The 20426-nt window shown below is 43.5% G+C and overlaps 1 protein-coding gene across 1 annotated transcript in view; it reads left to right on the plus strand.

The window, feature by feature from the left end:
• The first annotated feature begins 715 nt into the window (after nt 1-715).
• LOC140494218 (transmembrane protease serine 2-like) overlaps nt 716-20426 on the plus strand; it is a 53712-nt gene continuing 34001 nt past the window's right edge. Inside the window, exons 1-2 of the mRNA XM_072593395.1 lie at nt 716-911; nt 17640-17877. Coding sequence (XP_072449496.1) covers nt 897-911; nt 17640-17877 — 253 coding nt within the window. The 5' untranslated portion in view covers nt 716-896. The remainder of the gene's footprint in view (nt 912-17639; nt 17878-20426) is intronic.

Raw genomic sequence — 20426 nt, forward strand, 5'->3', positions numbered from 1 at the left:
AAGAGGCAGGATCCCCATATAATATCTTCATCAGATGAACAATCTTATCAATCTTGATAAGCAGAATAAGTTTATTCTTTGGTACTTAATAGCTAGTAACATTACATTGAGATCTCTTGTGGAACCGTCAAGCTTAACTTAAGTGTAAGTGAATATTACTGTTAGAGCTACACTGACTTAGAACTTGAACAGCTTAAATCGAACTGAATACTGCAATACGCTACTTCGACAACAGATTCACTCATTCCAATAATAGTCCTTTCTACATATTCTACTCAATCTGTTTATGGATATTGTTACACTGGAACAGGTGGGACTTGAACCCAGGCTTTATGACTCAGAGGTAGAACCCTTATGGATGGAAGTTATTTTGTGATGTTGGTTACTCCCTTATAAACTAGCTGTCTGCTTTCAGATACTCCCAAAAATGTTTCTCTTCATCTGTCTCCTCATGCAATTCATTGCCAGACTCTGTCAGGAAGTACTCCTGTGAAAAAAAGCCACAGGACTATTTCTTTACTGCTTTTTGTATAAATATAAATATAATTTGTTATCATCATTTAAAGTGTGTGTTAAATCTTGAACGCACATGCTAATTATCCTTTCCCTGCTGCAGCCACTCACAGGTAGATATTGGATAGGTGTGGCAGCATGTTCATTGTACAAAAGCAAACTTTTCACGTCAAACTAGTTCATCAACTTTGATTCAGCCGAAGCCCAGGCTAGCAGCCACCTCTTTCCTCAGGCAGAGCACATTCTACAACTTGGACAATGCGGGACAAGACTCTGCAGTACCTGAGTTTTACGTGAACCCTTAGAAGTGTTCGAGCTGCTGGGACTGACACTGAAGCTGTACCCTCAGGTTTAACAGACAACACAACCTCAGGACTTCAGGAATGACTTCATACCCAGTAGGTGACTGTGTTTGATCTGGGGTCTGACCACAGTGATCGTAATATTCTGTTTTTGAAAACAATGCTTTACTGTGAAATTCAGGAAGGCTTTGAAATGCATAATTTCTGGATTAAGAATTCATGGGGAGATTCATACTAACAGGAGAAGTGTTCAGTCTGTCATAGTTCAATAAAGCAGGAACTGGTGTAATAAATGTATGTGAATAGAGTTAAATATAACAGAGTTTGGACACAGGTCAGTGTCTGTGATAGAGAAGAGAGTTTGTTATTCCTGCATGGAATGTGGCTGTTGTTGGTTAGGCCAGCATTTGTTTCATTTACCAAATCGCCTTGAACTGACTACCTCAATCAGCTCTTTTCAGAGGGCGTTATTAATAGTCAACTATATTGCTGTCGGTCTGGAGTCGCAAGTTAGCCAGAACGGGGGAGGATAGCAGATTTCCTTCCCTAAAGGATATAAGTAAAAAATATATTCATTAATGGGATATGGGTATTGCTGGCTAGGCCAGCATCTTTTGATTATCTCTCATTTTCCTGCAGAAAGTGATGGTGAGCTGCCTTCTTGAGATACCACAGTTCTTGAATTATGCATAATTCACGTGCTGTTAGTGAAGGCGATCCAGATGTTTGACCCAATAACAGTGAAGGAACAGCAAACTTCACCAAAGAACCTCAGACAGCACCTTCCAAGCCCACGACCACTTCCATCTAGAAGGACTAGGGCAGCAGGTACATGGGAACACCACCCCCTGCAAGTTCCCCTCCAAGCCCCCCACCATCCTGACTTGGAAATATATCGCCGTTCCTTCTCTGTCACTGGGTCAAAATCCTGGAATTCCCTCCCTAATGGCATTATAGGTTAACCCACGGAAGGTGGACTGCGGCAGTTCAAGAAGGCAGCTCATCATCACCTTCTCAAGGGGCAACTGGGGACGGGCGATAAATGCTGACCCTCAAATACTTTAAAAAGCCATGGCCAAGTCTGAATGGTGTGTGGCTCAGAGAGGAACTTGTAGGTAATAGTGTTCTGCTGCCCTTGTCCTTGGTGTTGGAGCTGGCAGTATAGAAGATGCTGGAAAAGCACAGCAGGTCAGGCAGCATCCAAGGAGCAGGAAAATTGTCGTTTCGGGCAAAAGCCTTCCTGATGCTGCCTGACCTGCTGTGCTTTTCCAGCACCACTCTGATCTAAACTCTGGTTTCCAGCATCTGCAATCCTCACTTTTGCCAACTCACAGATTCGACAACTCACAGAATGAGAGAATTGTTACATTGCAAAAGGGTGACATTCAACCAATCATGTCTGCAAGGGAGCAAAAATCACAGGCTCCTGCGCTGCTTCTGGTCTGGACCTCCAGCTCCCCTAGAGTCTCACACACCAGTCATTGGATCCTGATAGAAACCTTGGCACCCAGGGCCCACCCATCTTCACCTTCCCTCAGTGTCATTCTCCTGCCCTTTCCCATAATACTGCACATTGGTTTGAATTAAATAACTAGCTAATTCCCTCTTCAATGTCTCACCACACGTCCAGGCAACGTAGACTAGACCCAACCCACATCTTGTTTGAAAAAGTTTCTTCTCACACCTGCTTCTTATCCAGGATCTGTCCTCATGCTCTGTTTATGAGCAAAATAGTCGCTCCCTGACCGGTAGTTTTAAGGTCACCAAATTTGAGACTAGCTTATTCCAGACGTATTCATTAAATTCAAAACCTATTAGTTGCTATGGTGGGATTTGAGCTCCCACTCCCGGGTCATCATCATCGTTATTGTCGGCGGTCCCTCTCCGATGAGCATGACGCTCTTCCACTCTCAGGGTGAGTCCACAGGTGGCTGTACAAACCAAAAAAGGCTACTGCAGGCTCTGTTGCACTTGGGGCAGATGGTGGTCATGGGAACGGGGTGGCTGGGACATTGGTGTGGCAGCATGTTCCTTTTGCTGTTTTCAACTGGCTTCCATTTTTTCCCAATGATAAAGTTTGAGGTGTCCAGTGCTTTCCCGAATACTCCTCCTCTACTTTAGTTGGTCTTGGGCCAGTGATTCCCAGGTGACTGTGGGAATGTTGCACCCCTAGGGCATCATCCTGGATGTCACAGGAATGCTAGTCCATTGACATAACCAATACATTGCATGGTAGAGAAGGACTGTGCTCTTAAGAATGTCTGTGCTCAGGAGAGTGATTGTGCACATAGATTGGGTCCCTAAGCTTCACCAGATTTATACATCACTGTTGGGAATTTTACTTTAAATCCATTGTTTGGGCTTTCACTTAACATATTGGATGGGACACCATGACTTGTTCTTAACATGGGGCCCACTGACTCCAGGACAGACCTTACCGCCTGCACATTTAAATCACAATAATAAAGATCAAGAGATTTGGTCTCCTCACTTCAGTTATTCCCCATGATCTCAAACCTTCAGCCTTCGTTTCTGACAGACTGAGATGGGGATGGCGAAGAGAGGAGTTAAAAATTGAGACCAATACACAGACTAACTAAAATAAACCTTACCCTAGATGTGCCTTGCTTTTGGGGAATTTGTGACATTTTGATAAACAAACAGCAAACTTGATCACCCGAAGACCTCAATTGTTTAGTTTTGCCAAAGATAAAGCTGGGTAAACAGCTGCTAAATCAAACTTTTCAAATGTTGTCAATCAGCTTCCTCCTGTTTTGAATCCTACCTTCAACCAGTTGCCAATCTGGATTAGATTAGATTCCCTACAGCGTGGAAACAGGCCCGTTAGTCCAACCAGTCCACACTGACTCTCCAAAGAGTAGCCCACCCAGATCTATTTATTTATTCCTGACTAATGCACTTAACATTAGGGGCAATTTAGCATGGCCAATTCAGGTAACCTGCACATCTTTGGAGTATGGGATGAAACCGGAGCACCCGGAGGAATGCCACGCCAACACAGGGAGAATGTGCAAGCCCCATACAGATAGTGACTCGAGGCAGGAATCAAATCTGGGTTCCTGGTGCTGTGAGGTAGCAGTGCTAACCACTGAGCCACTGTGCCACCCTAGTCTTCTTCACTGTCTGAAATAACTCATCAAAGTTCAACTGAGGTATTCAAGAAGGTTTTAGAAGATCATTTAGATTGAAATAAGGTGTAGGGGTATTGGGGAGAAAGCAGGAAATTGGCACTAGATAGTGTTTCTTGTTTGAAGAGCTGGCATAGAACAACAGACTGAATAGCCTCATTCAGCACCATACTACGTCTGGAGTTCTGTAAAACAAAAAGAACAGTCAGACCTTCACGACCCATGGGACATCACCAAGTGCTTTGTGGCCCAACCAAATAGTTTGTTTTGAAGTGGTGTCACAGTTTAATGTAAGAAATATATCAGGAAACTCCTTCTATAGCTTTATTGTAAGGGCCAGCCAGCTTCATTCCGTGATGTTCATTGGGGGATCAATATTGGCAAGACCAGATTCCCTGTTCTTCTCTGAATTGGTGTCATGTGCTCTTTTACATCTGCCTGAGAATGCAGATGGAAGCTTAGTTAATATCCCATCTGAAAGATGGTATTGTATCTCTAACAGTGCACCCTCCTTCAATACTGCACTTGTGTAGCAGCTGTGAGTCTTGTGGCCAAGTCCTGTTGGGGGATTTGAACCCAATCTCCACTGAAGTGAGTTTGGCACATAGGAACAGGAGACTATTTAGTATCTCGAACCAATTCCACCATTCACTGAGTTCATAAAAAGACTACATTTGATGATCCCAGTTTTAGGCAAATTTTAATCACTCTTCATTGTTGGTCTTGTCTACAGTGGCCTATTTTATTCCCTGAACCTTTCCATCTCTGCCTCTCTTCTTTTAAGACACTCCTCAAAATCTACCCCTTTGGCCAAGAACTTGGTCATCTGTCTCAACATCTTCTCACTTATCTTGTTTGATCATGCTCCTTTGGATTATCTAACTGCTACATGAATGCAAACTGTTCGCTTACAATGAAATTCAGAAGAGGTCATTAGGACAGAGTTTTAAGGAGGGCCTTAAAGATCATTGGGGGGTAGGGGAGGGGGAAGAGAGAGAAAGAGAGAGAGAGAGAGGGGGGGGATTAGGATGGTATTCCAGAGTATGACCACCAATGGTGGAACAAAGTATATTGGAACGTTCAAGGGGTCAGATTGGGACAAGTATGGAGTTTTCTGTGGGTTGTAGGTATAGAGAGGGTGTTGACGATTTAGAGGACCCACATAGCTCAGGACAGAAACCTGTTTTATACAACTGACTGCTAGTGTTTTCCTCATCCTTGCCGTGATGAAAAGCTGGCTTCTGAACAATGGTGATTGAGACACTGTTGTGTGAAGTTGCCACATGCGACCACATAAATAGACAAAAGGTTTGGGATTTTTGCAATATCCCCAAATGTGAGATATTTGACTGCAAAATTTATGGCAGTGGGTTCTGCATATGCACCATAAGGGGAGCTTGTGGTGCCATGGTAGTTCCCTTAACTCTGGACCAGGAGGCCTGGGTTCAAAATCCACCTGCACCAGAGGTGAGTCATAACATAAGTGTACAAGTTGATCACAGAAGATATCTACCCTCTGACATTAAAGTAGAACATCATGTACTGACAGGGGAGGGAACCAGGAGGGGAAGCATTTGACAAAGACTGTACATCTCTCATAAATGGGCAGATGTCAGATGAAATAACATTAAAAAAATTGGCTAGTGTGACAAATCAATCTGCTTAATTTGCTGAAGTCATGATTAGATTCCCTACAGTGTGGAAACAAGTCCATACCGACCCTTTGAAGAGTAACCCACCCAGTCCCATTTACCCCTAACGAATGCATCTAACGCTATGGGCAATTTAGCATGGCCAATTCACCTGACCTGCACAGTGGGAGGAAACCCACACAGACAGGGGGAGAATGTGCAAACTCCACACAGACAGTCACCCGAGGCCTGGAATCAAACCTGGGGGCCTGGTGCTGTGAGGCAGCAGTGCTAACCACTGAGCCACCGTGCTGCCCAGTCATCCTGGGATCATAAAAAAAAAATTAAATGCAGTGAATGTTGTAAATGAAAGCTAAAAATAATCAGCAAACCTTGAGAAATCTGTGGAGAGAGAAACAGGGATTAACATTTCAGGTCAAATAGGACTCTATTTCACAACATTAAACTGTTCCTCCCTCTATTTTTATTATTGGTTCTGGAGTCTTTAGTTTTCCATCAATTCTTTATTGATTTGCAATTTCCAGTAGGAAATTTATTTTTTTCTTTCACCATCACAAATGTCTACAAAGATTATAGAACTTGAGGGGTGTCCAGTGTCCAGTGTAGGACATGAGTGAAGCAGATGAGCTTTTCATGACAATTGCAATGGTTGCCATTAGGCAAATTTTTGATGCAAAAATTTTATTGAATTCCAACTTCAGCACCTGCCATTGTGGGATTAAAGCGTGCGCCTGAGAACACAATGTGAGTCTGAGATTCTGCATCTCTGATCTGGTGATGTTACCACCGCATCACTGCCCCTGTAAATTGGCTACAAAGTGCTTTAGAGCTGAAAATGCGTTGCTGGAAAAGCGCAGCAGATCAGGCAGCATCAAAGGAGCAGGAGAATCGACGTTTCGGGCATCAGCCCTTCTTCAGGAATCAAAGTGCTTTAGTCAATTGGGCAGCAACACATTGTTGTAGTAATGTAGACCTTACCTATTTGTCATGAATGAAGCTGAAAGTGTGGGTTCTGAGATTAGGATCAGCATTCTGAGAGATATATTCAGTTGCCTTTGGGGCACCCTCTTGTTTCTGTGGTTTTGTTTTGCTTCCTTCCAGTCCCTATATTAGTGCTGCAGAGTCCATGACTGAGTAAATGCCAGAGGATTTGAGAGCGGTTACATGTATTATAGCATTCCCTTAGTTTATATAACCTCCAACAATTTATCAAAGACAAAATGCAGCTTAAACAGTCTTAACAGTGTTTAATTAAGGAGAGGATAGAGATTTGGATTACAAACTGATTAAAAGAGAAGACAGAAAATTGGAGTTAAGTATCTAAGGTTTGGAAACTGGGTCTCATAGGATTCAGTCTGAGATCACCTGTATGGGTTGTTTATGTCAAAAAGTTGGATACAGTAGCTGAAGGGTGTAGTTCCCAACTTGTAAGTTATACCAAAATAAGAATAAATCATTCTGAAAAATAAAATGGTTGTTGATCAGGTGAAATGTGACAAATATGCAATAGATGAAATTAAATGTCAGTAAATGTGATTGATACATTTTGTTTTAAAAATCAATAATTAATTATAACAAAAACAGAAAGTGCTGGAAAAACTCAGCAGGTCGGGCAGCATCTTTGAGAGACAGAGAGCAGAGTTAATGATCAAAGTCCAGTGACTCTGCTTCAGAACTGTCATTCGGTGCAGATGCTACTAGGCTTGCTGAGTTTCTCCAGCATTTTCTGTTCATGTTTCAGATTTCCAGTATTTTAGTCAGGAAGTATACTTTGCTTGGAGGGGTATTAAAAGAGGAGAGCAAAAACAAAACATAAAGCAGCTGGTTCACAGGAATATCAAATTGGGTCAGGAATTGAGCAACTTCTTAATTTTACAACAAATGCAGCAGAGCTGGCCATTGTCAGAGTGGGTCTTCAATATTAACGTTAGACCAATATTTGATACAGACCTGACTAGCAAGGTACAAACCTCATCCAACAAGATATAAAGCTCCCATTTCAGGGGAGGTTCCTTCAAGTGGAAGATCACAGAGGTTAAAGAATCGAGTTCATAGAATATTAAAAGTATCACCAAATCAAATAGATACAACCATTAAAGTAAACAGGAAAAATTTTGGATGTTTCTGCAAAGGGAATAAAATATGGAATTGAGGAAGCAATGACAAATCCACATAAAATCTTCATAGGACACACATGGAGGACTGTGAACAGGTTTGGGTTCCTATTAGATGGTGAATGTTGAGGAATTAAGTGGCGGGGGTATGGTGCTGCACCCATTTACAAGGGCAGTGCCTGGTCTGTGGAAATTCCAACACAGACATAACGAATTGAAGAGAATTCGGGGGGAGTTTGATCAAGTGTCTGGATTGCTTGTCCCATGACATTACCACTCATCACCACACCTGTCAACTCCACACTGAATCTGCAGAAGCCACATGTAGCTGCTTTGTAGTCCTTAGCATACAGTCAATAATTATTTGGGGGGTACCTTTAAAATAGGAAAATATCACATAGGAGCATTATCAAATTAAATTTGACACAAAGCCAAATAAAGAAATATTAGGGCAGTTGACTAAAGACTTAATCAAAGAGGTTGGTGTTAAGTGGGGGATCCAAAAGGAGCAAAGAGGTAAAACATGGGGATTTGATGACTATACTCAAAACATAGGCAGCTCAGGCAGGGACCCTTGCCTCTCCCTGTAGCTATAACTTTCTCCAGGCCTACAGCACCTTCCAAAGCCACAATCTTGAAGGTAACACCATCACCTCAAGGTCTCCTCCAATGCACACCACGTCTGGACTTGGAAATTAGATTAGCTCTACATCCCAGATATTGATCGGCTTCAAAATTCACCATCTATCACAATGGAATTTGAAGTAATATCCCCTGAAGATTGACACACTAGAAGACAAATCGCTGGAGAAACTCAGCAGGTCAGGCAGCATCTGTGAAAGAAGAGTTCATGTTTTGAGTTCAGTGATCCTTCTTCAGAACACAAGCACCTGCAATTTCCCCTCACTACTACCTGATTTGGAAACACATTGCTGTTCCTTCAGTGTCACTAAGACAAGATCCTGGAATTCCCTCTCTAACAGCATTGTCAGTCCACCTGCACCAAATGGACTGCAGCAGATCAAGAAGGCAGTCACTACCACCTACCCCAAGGTCAGTTAGGGATAGTTATTTATTGGCATACTAATCAGCGATACTAACATCCAGTTTGGACTTTCAAAGAGCCTGCAATGTTTATTCCTGATTTCCTTTGCTGCATCGTTGTGACACCACCTTCAGCTGCCTGTGAGCTCAGCTCTGAAATTCCTTTCCTAAACCTCGCCACTTCTCTACCTCTCTCACCTGCTAAACGACTCTGCTTAAAACCTACCTTTTTGACCAAATTTTTATACACCTGTTCTAACATCGCCAAGGTGAATGTGTCAAGGTTTATTTCATCACCCAGTTATGCAGGTTCAACTTGCAGGTGCTAGATAATGTAAGAGCAGGTTGTTGTTTGAGTGTCATATTTGCATAATCTCTTTGTATATTGCACAAGAAGCGTGGCCAATTTTCCTGTTAGTAGGTGAATCATACCTTGGTGTTGCCAACTGTAGTTAATTTTATTTCAGGTGGTTTAATTTCATGAACTCCCAATTCCGAATAGGCACACCCAATCCTCCCACCATCAGATTCACAAGGTATTGATACTCACAGCAATATAAGGAAACAACAAACTTATCTGTTAATTGATAGAATGTTTACTGATTGCATATGAAATAAAAATGATTTGAAAACCCCAATCTCAATGACTGCTTTAACTCCCCTTTTGCTCAGAGTCGTGTCCTCGAGATTAACCTTTAATTCTTTGGAGAAGCATCCCCAGGCAGCATAGATGGGGAGAATCCTTTCCTCTTAGAAGCGTCTTTAACCAGGGGACACAGGTAGGGAGTAGAAATTTATAAGGGATTTGAGTGAAAAAAAAAATCACCCATACGGATGTTGGTATCTAGAACTCACTGCCTGAAAGATTTGGGGAGGTAAGAATTCTCAAAATATTAAAAAAAAGTATTTAGGCAAAACATTTAAAATAGCATAGCATACAAGGTTATAGGCCAAGGACTGGAAAATGGGATTAGAATAGAAGGATGCCTGATGACTAGCACAGGCATGATGGGCCAAAGGGCCTCCTTCCATTCTGTAAAATCTCTGAGACTCTCAGATCTGAGGCAACCTGGGACAGTTGTAGCCAGATTATATTCATGTAATGAAAGACTGCAACATGACAAGATTTACTACATAAATATCTGCATTTTAACTATGATGCACAGAACAGGGTGTGCCTACATGAGACAATGGGAGGTATCACTTTGTAGCTACAATGTAGAAAGGTCATCTACACATGGAAGGTTGTGAATTGTTTGTCAGTGTTGTGCTTTGTTTAAAGTTACTTAATGTTACGCTGAGGATCCCTGGGGAGTTTGAACTCCTGGTCAAATAGCAGCAGGTGTAACCTTCTATATACCTGAGGTTTTTGGAAACGTTTTACAGGAATGAACAAAACTGATGAACTGCAAGACAAGTGCTGCTCATTGACATCTGGCCTGGTTTGCTTTGTTTGAACCTACTTTGCTTTGGCAGTTATGCAGAGGACTTGGCACAGGATGTGAGGATCATCTAGTAAAAGGTCAAACCTCTCCATCTACTGTCAAAACTGCTCATTGCTGGTTTACTAGTGAACTCTATCAGTTTGACTCAATAACACACCCTGCACTGAATCAGGAGATTATGAAGTTCACATCCCACTTCTGTGATTTAAACGTGTAATCCAGGCTAACTTGGCAAGCGCAGTAAAATAAACATATTGGAGATTCCGTCTCAAATGATGTTAAACTGAGACCCTGTCTCTCCTCCAAATGTCAGGGCACCCATTGAAGAAGAGTATTCCCGGTAACCTGGCCAATATTTACCCCTCAATCAACATCTTTTCAAAATAAAAATGATTTGGTTGTTATCACCATGTTGTTTCCGGGAGCTTGCTGTGTTCCAATTGGCTGCTACATTTCCTACATAACAACACCAACTTCATTCGTTGTAAGCTGTTTTGTGAAATGCACAATGTCAATTCTACGGTGTGGGATGTTGGATGGACTTGGGGTTGCAGAGAATGCAGGATGAGAGATGTCCAGTTGAGATGATACTGACCTTTACAGATGGGCACATGCCACCATTCCTTGGTCTGGCCAAAATGGGACTCCAGACCCATAGCTATGCGCTTCACTCAGAGTTGCCTTCTGAAATGGTCCGTCAGGTCACTCAGTTCAAGGGTAATTCGGGATGGAAAATAAATGCTGGCTTTGACAGTGATGTTGCCACCCTCCCAAATAAAGAAAGAAAAGAAAACACAGCTGCAGTTTTTCAAATCGGGATGGAGGTGGAACTGGATGTCTATTGTTCATAGAATCCCTACAGTGTGGAAGCAGATCATTTGGCCCATCGAGTCCACACCAACGCTCTGAAGAGCAGCCCACCCAGGCCCACACCCTTATCCTAATCCTGCATTTCCCATGGCTAATCCACCTGGCCTGCACACATTGTTTTTTTTTAATATGGCCGATCCACCCAACCTGCGCATCTTTCGACCATGGGCAGAAACCAGAACACCCAGAAGAAACCCCCGGGGGGGCATCATGTAAACTCCACCCTGACAGACACCCGAGGCTGGAATCAAACCTGAGTCCCTGCCACAGTGGCTAACCACTGAGCCACCATGCCACCCTTGCGATTGGTATTGGGTGTTGAATGTGATAGGTATTGGATGCTTATTCCATCTGAACTTCAAGTCAGGGTAGAATGAAAGAAAAAGTGCACGCATTAACATAGCACCTTTCCCAACCACAGCTGCTTTACCACCTGTGAAGTGCTTCTGAAATGCAGTCATAAGTTGCAATGCCATAAGATATGGCAGACAATTTGTAACAAGCCCCCACAAAGAACAAGGGGTTAAACCCTCAGTTAATCTAGTGACATTGTTTGAGGGATTGACCAGAACACCAGGGACAATTTGCCTACTCTGTTTCAAAATGATACCATGGTATCTCTGATGGTTCAGTATCTCAATTAATGAACAGCACTCTCTGCAATTCAACACTCCCACAGTGTTGCACACTCAATCTTCACCGAAATTTTCATGCTGTAGTTTCAGGAGTGGAACTTAAACTCATCCCCTGACCTTCAAACTCGAAGAGGCAGAATGTGTACAGGATGCATATGTATTGATTAATGACAGTGTGAGTTCCTTAACACTGTGAGCAGCAGTATTAAAGTGACCACCAGAGTCCTGAGCAACAGTATTCAAAAGAAACACAATTCCATTCTATAGAAACTTGACAAACACTCCCAATTTGTTTCTAAGGTCAAACCCAGAACAGCTAAATGTCCAACATACGTCAAATCACACCTTGTATAATAACTGGTACCTCCCTCCTCACTCTTACTCAGACCAGTGTTACTTGCTATAAATGGTTGACCTGTCATGGGTGTCACAGCAGAGACACTGTTTTAAGCAATTCATTTTAACGTGAAAAGCATCTTACGCAGTACAAGCATTTCCTCTGCACGTATTCAAGATTAGATTTCACCTGATTATGAACTATTCAAAAATGAGGACTGAGGTTGCAAATCATTGCATGATCAGCAATAGTATCCATTCTTAATTTCTCTAATTACTAATCAGAATGCACTGAACTAGACCTGGATTCACAATTAACCACATGTTGAATAATGTTCCAGACAACCCTACACTGGACTGCAAATTTGCCCTTTCATATACAGAATTAGATTAAGTCAATACTACTGGGGAGTGTTGCTGAACAAAGAGACCTTGGAGTGCAGGTTCATAGTTCCTTGAAAACTGAGTCACAGGTAGACAGGATAGTTAAGAAGACGTTTGCTATGTTTTCCTTCATTGGTCAGAGCACTGAGTACAGGAGTTGGGAGGTCATGTTGTCACTGTACAGAATATTGGTTAGGCCACTGTTGGAATATCGTGTGCAATACTGGTTTCCCTCCTATAAGAAGGATGTTGTAAAACATGACAGGGTTCAGAAAAGATTTTCAAGATATTGCCGGGTTTGAGCTATAGGGAGAGGCTCAATAGGGTGGGGTTATTTTCCCTGGCGCGTCAGAGGCTCAGGGGTGACCTTATAGAGATTTATAAGATCATGAGGGGCATGGGTGTGGTAAATAGACATGGTTGTGTCTCATCTAAAAGACAACATGTTTGTCAGAGCAGCCTTGACTCAGTATTTCACTGGCTGTCAGCTTGGATTTTGTGCTCTATAGCGATTGGAACCAGGTCGATCTTGTTGGCCACCAGATCCTTGATTGGGGCTATTAATCCCAGTCAATCAGAATGTCCTGGCTGACCAATTTAGACAGGATATTGATTGCCTGCCCCTCTTCTACAGTTACACCCGAGCCCTGGTGTCTCTGGAGAAGAAGCACGTAGTGTCCACTAACACCCTTGAACTGTTCAGGGAGAGGTGGGCACTGCAGGGAGTGGAGTGTATTATTTACCCCTCTGACTCTATTTTGATTTAACCCCTGCCCTCCTCTTCACTGTTTGATCACACAGCATTGCCCTTTGATGAGAAGGACACTGGTTGTCACTGGTCACCCTGGTGTTTCCTTCCATCCTCATGAATAAAGTTTTATGCACTTGTTGTTTATTCACTGTGTCTTACACCTGCACACACGCACACAAAAAAGAAAAAAAATGTAAACAGGGTATTTAGGAATCTCCTTACTTCAGGGACTGACTGAGTTGACTGGCCACAGCCAGTGTACTGTGAACAACTAAATAAAGGATGATTTGGCGAGGGGATACTGGCCTCTGTGCAGTTATTTTGTGCCCACTGTTTGGGGTAGGGAGAGAACCAACAATCTTTTGACCCAATGAACAGCTGCCCACCAATTCATGACTGGCACTGGGGCCTGTGTGGGGCCATGCTCACAGTCAGCCATGTTAACGAGCAATAGTGTGTTCATCTACCCTCTGCGATTAAAATTATAGTTGTGTCCATTTGTAACCAATCTCCTGGTGTCACTGAATGAAGATTCACAGACCATGGTTGTGATTTGCCTTTCTGAAAACACCACTTACACTGACTGATTGTTAGTGCTTAATGAGACGTGTGTATTAATTGTTGTTCGTTTCTCTAAGTTGTTGGTTTCCAGGGCAGCCAGAGGTAGGCAGATATTTACAGAGTAGTTTCATTGCTGTTAAATGTCAGTGCATTCCCATCATATTGATTAGGCTCTAATCCTAAATGTTGCCGAGTCACTGCAGCAGTCGTATCACCAGTTAAACATACCTCTATTTCAAGTTCTCCTCAGTTTCTGTAATCTTCTGTAATCCTTCATGGCTAGATTGTGGAGCAAGTCTTATGTGTGCAAAAATAATTTGAGTCATTAAATTTGTTGAAGTACGTTACAAATATTTTGACTTGAAATTTACAGGAAGTGTACTGTACAGCGTTTTAGGTGTCTTAACACAATAGTAATATTCTTAATATTTAAAATATGCATTCCATATCTGATATACACTCAATGGGTACATCATTTCAAATTTAAAAAGACAGAAAATGCATGAGAAATAGACTTTTCTCTATAGACCATGATCCACGCTATAGTGCCCTAATATCATTTCAATAGTCTCTATGTTCAACATTGTACATTCATTGTTAGGCATACAGCTCAAAGAGTTCTACAGAACCCATCCCTCTGTACACAATGCTTGAAAGGCCTGAGACAGCAAATTTTCTCCATTGTATCTATGAGGCATCTGTCCTAAGCTTTAGTGCATCTGTCAGCGTGTTGTCCTGTAATTTGGAATGTGCCAAAATGCAACTCTTGGTCAAGGGTAATGCTTGCTCTGGAAGACTAGACATTTTGGGCAGAGCAAAGAGTATCTTTCATTGGGTTGATGGTCCCCCAACTGCAGGTGATTTTTATCTCAGCGTGTGTCCTTGGGAACAGCCTGAGCATTCCAGAGTCCTGTGTCACAGAATGTGGGAATCTTCAATGGTCATGAGCCCCACCAGTCACCAGTGTGAGTGTATTGTTATAGAATCCGTCAGCGTGAGGTTAATGAATGCTGTTCACTTGTGTTGATTCTCTTTGGGAACACTATTTTGTTCACAATGTATATTAATGATTTAGCTGAGGAAACTAAACGTATAATCGCCAAGTTTGCAGATGACACAAAGCTGGGCGGGAGAATGAGCTGTGAGGAGGATGCAAGAGGCTTCACTGTGATTTGAACCATGAGTGAGTGGGCAAATCTACAGCAGATGAGGCATAATGTGGAAAAATGTAAGTTTATCCACTTTGACAGCAAAAACAGGAAAGCAGATTATTATCGGAATGATGACGGATTGGGAGAGAGGGAGGCGCAATGAAACCTGGGTGTCCTTAAAGACACTCGCTGAAAGTAAACATGCAGGTCAGCAATGCAGAAGGTAAATGGTGGTTTGGTCTTTATAGTGAGGGGATCTGAGTATAAGAGCAAGGATATGTTGCTGCAATTATACAGGGCCTTTGTGAGACCACTCCTGGAATATTGTGTGCAATTTTGGTCTCCTTACCTGAGGAAGGATGATCCCTTTATGGGAAATGCAACAAAACTTTACCAGGCTGATTCCTGAGACTGCAGGACTAAACTAACTAAGAGAGGCTGAATTGGTTAGGATTATATTTACTAAAGTTTAGAAAAATGAGGGCTGTTTCATAGAAACCTAGAAAATTCTAACAGGACAAGACAGGGTAAACACAGGAAAGATATTCCTGATGACTGACGTGCCCACCGTGGTCACAGTCTAAGTACAGGGGTAAGCCATTTAGGAATGCGATAAGGAGAAATTTCTTCACCCAGAGAGCAGTGAGCCTGTGGAATTCTCCATCAATACCTTGAATATTACCAAGAAGGAGTTAGATGTGGTTCTTAGGGTTAAAGAGATGGGGTATGGGGAGAAAATGGGAGTGCACTGAGTTGGATGAAAGGCCAATTAGCAAACTCATGCTCCTTTTTTTTATGTTTCTATAAATTAATTTGGCCTACTCTTTGACATTGGACCCGCACTTCTCAATCTCTGGAATTTGCCATTAACAAAAACTGATCTCAAATATCTCCACGATCACGTCAAACAAAATCCTTTGCCATGAGTGTACAAGGAAAATATTTTACGTTTTTCAAAATTCCAAACAAGGGTGCACTCTGAAGCTGCAGGTGCTGAATTCAGGATCCACCCAAAAAGACGTCATTAACGCTACCTCTCTTTTTCTGCTGTTACTAAGAATCATCAGCCCACAGCACCAAACTGTTTTGATTTATTTGTGAAACAGTTTACCAGCCTCACAGAAGCTGAATTGGAGCGTGGAGAGATATCATTTTTCAAGGAGTAGAAGAAAGTTTATATTTTTAATCAACTCGTTATACCACGTGTTCAAGGAAGATCTGCACCTCGTGGCTCAGAGGTAGGGATGCAACCATGACATCACGAGAGCTCTGGGCTGTGGTCTATGTGACTACTTCCAAGATCCCAAATGGTTTCACAACCAGTTAAATCTTCTTGAAGTGTCACCATTGATGTGATGTAAGAAAGATAAGTGTCAAATTGCCTACAATTAGATCTCACAAAACACGTAAAGTGTCAGATTATCTCATGTTGGTTTATTGGTTAGGACATTGGCATTAGCAGGCTAAAGCCCCTTGCTGTTCTTTGAAACCTTGCAATGGGGCCTTCTTACATTCACTTAAAAGGTCAGAAGGCCTTTGGCTGAATGTTTTTTCCAAAACACATCACTTCTGAGAGTTCAGAACTCCCTCAGCACAGCCCAGGGAATGAGCTGAAGACACTGCAATGGGATGTGAAATCACAGCATTGAGACCTTAGGAACTAACCGAATGATTTTAACCAGCTCAAGTTCCATTTACTTTCACTTGGTGAGTGTTTGTTTTACCATTGTAACCTTTCCCATCTCTGTTAAATCTAGCTGTGATTGGCTTTAAGGAGGTAACTTATTGAAACCACACTGTACCTGACCAGCAGCAAGTGGTTGATGTTGAGGCTGTCCGTCCACAATTGCATCATGTTCGATCTTGTCATTAACATTACTCACCTTGCCATTCAAAAATATGCACAATTACTTACCAATATTTGCCAAGAACTGCTTTAATCCTGACACGTATATGGCAACTCTTTGTTTATTTGCATCTTTCCATCAACAAGCCATAATGCTAACAAAAGGCTTTGTCCAGAGGCTCACTGAAGATGTTACCTAAGGTTGTGACAAAACATCTGAAAATGTACCTTCCAGTTCGGCGAGCAAACCTATATCCACAAAGGTTTGAGTGTAGGCCATTGTCCTAGTGTTTATTTGCAACCTCAATATTTTCCTTTTGCTATTGGGCACTTACAGCGTGTTGAATTATAACAACCAACTGCAACTTATATGGCACCTTTGATATCAGTAAACCTCCCAATGTTCCTTTCAGCAGATGTTTCCAAGCAAAACCACATAAAGCTTTAAAAAGGGAGGACAGAGAGAAGTGAGAAGAGGTTTAGCAAGGCAATAACTAAAGATTAAAGGTAACGCCACCATAGTCCAACACTTTCATTAGAAAGAGATAACCGATGGGGAGTTCAGGCTCAGGGTCACCATGCCTCTAGCGAGGGCAAGGTTAAGAAGACAGGACCTCATGGTGACCTTAGCCGATGTGAGAATTAAACCTGCACTCACTCTGCATCACAGACCAGCAATGCAACCCAAATTCCCCGTCCAGACCTCCTCTGTAATGCCCAGGCATCAGCACCTTACATTGGGCAATGAGATGGATATCAGTGTGAGATATCATTCTGACAGGCAACACATTCTGGCACAATGTGTTTCTGTCTTGCAAACGAGGGCCCAATAAGAAGACATTGAGAAAGGTATCTTTTAAAGTAAAATATAATTCTTTCATTGCAGAATATTTATGAGAATTACTTGCCTGAGAACGTTCAACCGCCTGCAAACAGTAACACACCAGGATCATATCCTCCGCCACCTTATCCCAACACAGGAGGATACCAGATCCCACCTTATCCTGGCACTGGATCTTACCCAACACAGCCATATCCCAATGCAGGAGCGGGGACATACCAACCCTATTACATTCCCTCTGCGGGCCCCAAGCATCCTCCAACTCAAGTCATCCAGAGTAATGGTAGGTGATTGAATATGGATGTGGAAGCACCATCACGGTAAAAACAATGACTGTAGATGCTGGAAACCAGATTCTGGATTAGTGGTGCTGGAAGAGCACAGCAGTTCAGGCAGCATCCAAGTAGCTTCAAAATCGAAGTTTCGGGCAAAAGCCCTTCATCAGGAATAAAGGCAGTGAGCCTGAAGCGTGGAGAGATAAGCTAGAGGAGGGTGGGGGTGGGGAGAAAGTAGCATAGAGTACAATGGGTGAGTGGGGGAGGAGATGAAGGTGATAGGTCAGGGAGGAGAGGGTGGAGTGGATAGGTGGAAAAGGAGATAGGCAGGTAGGACAAGTCTGGACAAGTCATGGGGACAGTTACTGAGCTGGAAGTTTAGAACTAGGGTGAGGTGGGGGAAGGGGAAATGAGGAAACTGTTGAAGTCCACATTGGTGCCCTGGGGTTGAAGTGTTCTGAGGCAGAAGATGAGGCGTTCTTCCTCCAGGCGTCTGGTGGTGAGGGAGCGGCGGTGAAGGAGGCCCAGGACCTCCATGTCCTCAGCAGAGTGGGAGGGGGAGTTGAAATGTTGGGCCACGGGGCGGTGTGGTTGATTGGTGCGGGTGTCCCGGAGATGTTCCCTAAAGCGCTCTGCTAGGAGGCGCCCAGTCTCCCCAATGTAGAGGAGACTGCATCGGGAGCAACAGATACAATAAATGATATTAGTGGATGTGCAAGTAAAACTTTGATGGATGTGGAAGGCTCCTTTAGGGCCTTGGATAGAGGTGAGAGAGGAGGTGTGGGCGCAGGTTTTACAGTTCCTGTGGTGGCAGGGGAAAGTGCCAGGATGGGAGGGTAGTTTGTTTGGGGGTGTGGACCTGACCAGGTAGTCGCAGAGGGAACGGTCTTTGCGGAAGGCGGAAAGGGGTGGGGAGGGAAATATATCCCTGGTGGTGGGGTCTGTTTGGAGGTGGCGGAAATGTCAGCGGATGATTTGGTTTATGCGAAGGTTGGTACCTTCCACCCTACCAACCTTCGCATAAACCAAATCATCCGCCGACATTTCCGCCACCTCCAAACAGACCCCACTACCAGGGATATATTTCCCTCCCCACCCCTTTCCGCCTTCCGCAAAGACCGTTCCCTCTGCGACTACCTGGTCAGGTCCACACCCCCCAAACAAACTACCCTCCAATCCTGGCACTTTCCCCTGCCACCACAGGAACTGTAAAACCTGCGCCCACATCTCCTCTCTCACCTCTATCCAAGGCCCTAAAGGAGCCTTCCACATCCATCAAAGTTTTACTTGCACATCCACTAATATCATCTATTGTATCCGTTGCTCCCGATGCGGTCTCCTCTACATTGGGGAGACTGGGCGCCTCCTAGCAGAGCGCTTTAGGGAACATCTCCGGGACACCCGCACCAATCAACCACACCGCCCCGTGGCCCAACATTTCAACTCCCCCTCCCATGCTGCCAAGGACATGGAGGTCCTGGGCCTCCTTCACCGCCGCTCCCTCACCACCAGACGCCTGGAGGAAGAACGCCTCATCTTCCGCCTCGGAACACTTCAACCCCAGGGCATCAATGTGGACTTCAACAGTTTCCTCATTTCCCCTTCCCCCACCTCACCCTAGTTCTAAACTTCCAGCTCAGTAACCGTCCCCATGACTTGTCCGGACTTGTCCTACCTGCCTATTTCCTTTTCCACCTATCCACTCCACCCTCTCCTCCCTGACCTATCACCTTCATCCCCTCCCCCACTCACCCATTGTACTCTATGCTACTTTCTCCCCACCCCCACCCTCCTCTAGCTTATCTCTCCACGCTTCAGGCTCACTGCCTTTATTCCTGATGAAGGGCTTTTGCCCGAAACATCGATTTTGAAGCTACTTGGATGCTGCCTGAACTGCTGTGCTCTTCCAGCACCACTAATCCAGATCCTGGAAGCACCATCAGTCTATTTGTGTGTATGTCAATCTCTGTGTTTACTTATCTACTGGACATTGGTGAGGCCACTTTTCAAATACTGCATTCAATTCTGGTCTCCCTGCTATGTTGTGAAACTTGAAAGAGTTCAGAAAAGATTTACAAGGATGTTGCCGGAGTGGAGGGTTTGAACTGCAAGGAACGAGTGAATAGGCTGGGGCTGTTTTCCCTGGAGCATTGGAGGCTGAGGAGTCACCTTATAGAAATTTATAAAATCATGAGGGGCATGGATAAGGTGAATGGTCGAGATCTTTTCCCCAGAGTAGGGGAGTCCAAAACCAGTGGCCAATGGTTTAAGGTGAGGGGGAAAATTTAAAAGCAAGCTAACAGGAAAATGTTACACACAGAGGGTGGTGGGTGTATGGAATGAGCTGCCAGAGGAAGTGGTGGAGGCTGGTACAATTGCACCATTTAAAAGGCGCCTGGATGAGTACATGAATAGGAAGAGTTTAGGGGGATATGGGCCAAGTATTGGCAAATGGGACTAAATTAATTTAGGCATGGACGAGTTGGAACGAAGGGTCTGTTTCTGTGCTGTCATCTCTGTGACTTTATGGTTAGTGCGGGTGTGTGAGTGCATGTTA

The sequence above is a fragment of the Chiloscyllium punctatum genome, chromosome 23 (assembly GCF_047496795.1).
Source record: "Chiloscyllium punctatum isolate Juve2018m chromosome 23, sChiPun1.3, whole genome shotgun sequence".
NCBI lineage: Eukaryota > Metazoa > Chordata > Chondrichthyes > Orectolobiformes > Hemiscylliidae > Chiloscyllium > Chiloscyllium punctatum.